This window comes from Austrofundulus limnaeus, unplaced genomic scaffold (assembly GCF_001266775.1).
Source record: "Austrofundulus limnaeus strain Quisiro unplaced genomic scaffold, Austrofundulus_limnaeus-1.0 Scaffold54, whole genome shotgun sequence".
Lineage (NCBI taxonomy): Eukaryota > Metazoa > Chordata > Actinopteri > Cyprinodontiformes > Rivulidae > Austrofundulus > Austrofundulus limnaeus.
In genome coordinates this window covers 1734134-1735936 of record NW_013952456.1, presented here as the reverse complement: position 1 = coordinate 1735936, position 1803 = coordinate 1734134, and the positions used below count along the sequence as shown (strand labels likewise).

Below are 1803 nucleotides of genomic sequence, written 5' to 3'. Positions count from 1 at the left end.
TTATATTCAATTAACGTATGATCCGATTAGTCGACTAATTGGAAAAAATAATCAGTGATTAATCGACTATAAAAATAATCATTTGTGGCAGCCCTACACACATCCATGCCTTGCTATCTTTGTGAGGACTACACACACAGACAGCGCTTACAGCCTCGCTCTGTGCACAAGAACCCGCAGTGTTGGTTTTTCAAAATAAATTATATCTTAACTTTTCATTGATGCTTAAATAGGGTTTCAAAGTCTGATTAAGGTTAGTGGACACAACGGCCCACAACAGAACTCACTTGTTGTACCAGTAGCTCGCAGATGCTTTAACTTTTATGACGTATTCATGGTCTAGTTCTAGGAGCTAATGCTAAAAACAACACGCGGTAGACAGGACCTGGAAGTGATGCTCGTGGCCTGAATTTTAATGGAAGTATGGCACTAATAGCCATGGCGTATAGGCTYTTAACAGAAGCATTTGCAGCGACTGTCAGTTATTATTTCTTAGCTACTTATTTTTTGGTGCCTAAGCAGGGGTGGGCAATCCTGGTTCTCAAGGGCCACTATCCTGAAATGTTTCACTTGTTTCCCATGTTTACCTCTTCAAGTTCTGCAGAAGCTTTGTAATCAATCACTCGTCCACATCAGGTGTGTTGAAGCAGAGAAACAAGTAATGTGTGTGTCCTCAAAGACTAGGATTGTCCAGGTGTGATCACTGTTAGACACTTTCTCATGTGTTTTCATCACAATCATTCTGTTTTTGTCTTTTAGATGATGAATCAAATGTTTGCCTTGATTCTAGTGGGACCTCACAGCCTGATGAGGTGATCTACATTCACATTCTCAGTACCTCTCATCTGCTCAATGTTATTTTTTTGTAGTTTTTGTTTTTTGTATCAGATGATGGGTTATTTTATGTGACTGTGCTTCTGCTCTGTAGACAGAGTACTACAAACTGACCCGTAACCCTCGAGGTTCGTGTGTCATCTTCAACAACAAACACTTCAATGGGAAGCTGTCTGAGCGCAGGGGAACTCAGGAGGATACAAGTATGTATTTGTGACTTTCAACAGCAGTGTGAGCGGATCTATATACAAATGACAGTTTTGTTTAATTACAAGTGAATGCTGCTCATAAAATAATCAAAGTAATCAACAAATATGTTTCTGTTTGTCCTTTTCTCTTTATGACACAGARGCTTTGAGTTCACTCTTTGAGCGCTTTGGCTTTAGAATCGAAACACACATCGATCTGACCGCAGACGGGCTTAAGCAAAAAGTAGAAAGTGTAGCCTCAAGGGATTTTACTAATGATGACATTTTGGTGAGTAGTTTTACACAGTGAGCTGTGTCTTTAGATTCCTGTGTATAATGTATTAGTAACATATTTTTAACATATTGTGGAAAACAAAATGCATTTTCTCTTTATTACTCAGATGCATTGTTTATCTTTTATTAGTGTTTGGTAAATACCAAAACAGAATTACACCCAAGAAACGGACTCTTTTCACAAAATCTGGAAACACAAACACAACTGGTAAACTTGTTTCCACTGCAGCAGAATAAAAAAAATGCCAAGCAGTGTAGTTTTTTAAACTCTTGCTCTAGTTATCACAAACAACTATACTAAATTTATTAGTTTAGAGTTGATTTAAGATGATAGCTATTCACTTAAGTGTTGGCTRGGATTAGCCTTTTGCTCATCAATCCAGTTAGAATTCAGCTGTCTCCAAAGTAGATTCATTGGGCCTCATGCAAGAACCGTTCGTACGCACAGATCTGTTCTTAAGTTGTGCGTACGAGTGATTTAGGAGAA

At 38.2% G+C, this 1803-nt stretch overlaps 1 protein-coding gene across 1 annotated transcript in view; it reads left to right on the top strand.

Moving 5' to 3' along the window:
• Positions 1–1803, top strand: part of casp8 (caspase 8, apoptosis-related cysteine peptidase) — a 22098-nt gene that overhangs the window by 15752 nt on the left and 4543 nt on the right. The window contains exons 8-10 of the mRNA XM_014008991.1: positions 760–812; positions 929–1037; positions 1184–1311. Coding sequence (XP_013864445.1) covers positions 760–812; positions 929–1037; positions 1184–1311 — 290 coding nt within the window. The remainder of the gene's footprint in view (positions 1–759; positions 813–928; positions 1038–1183; positions 1312–1803) is intronic.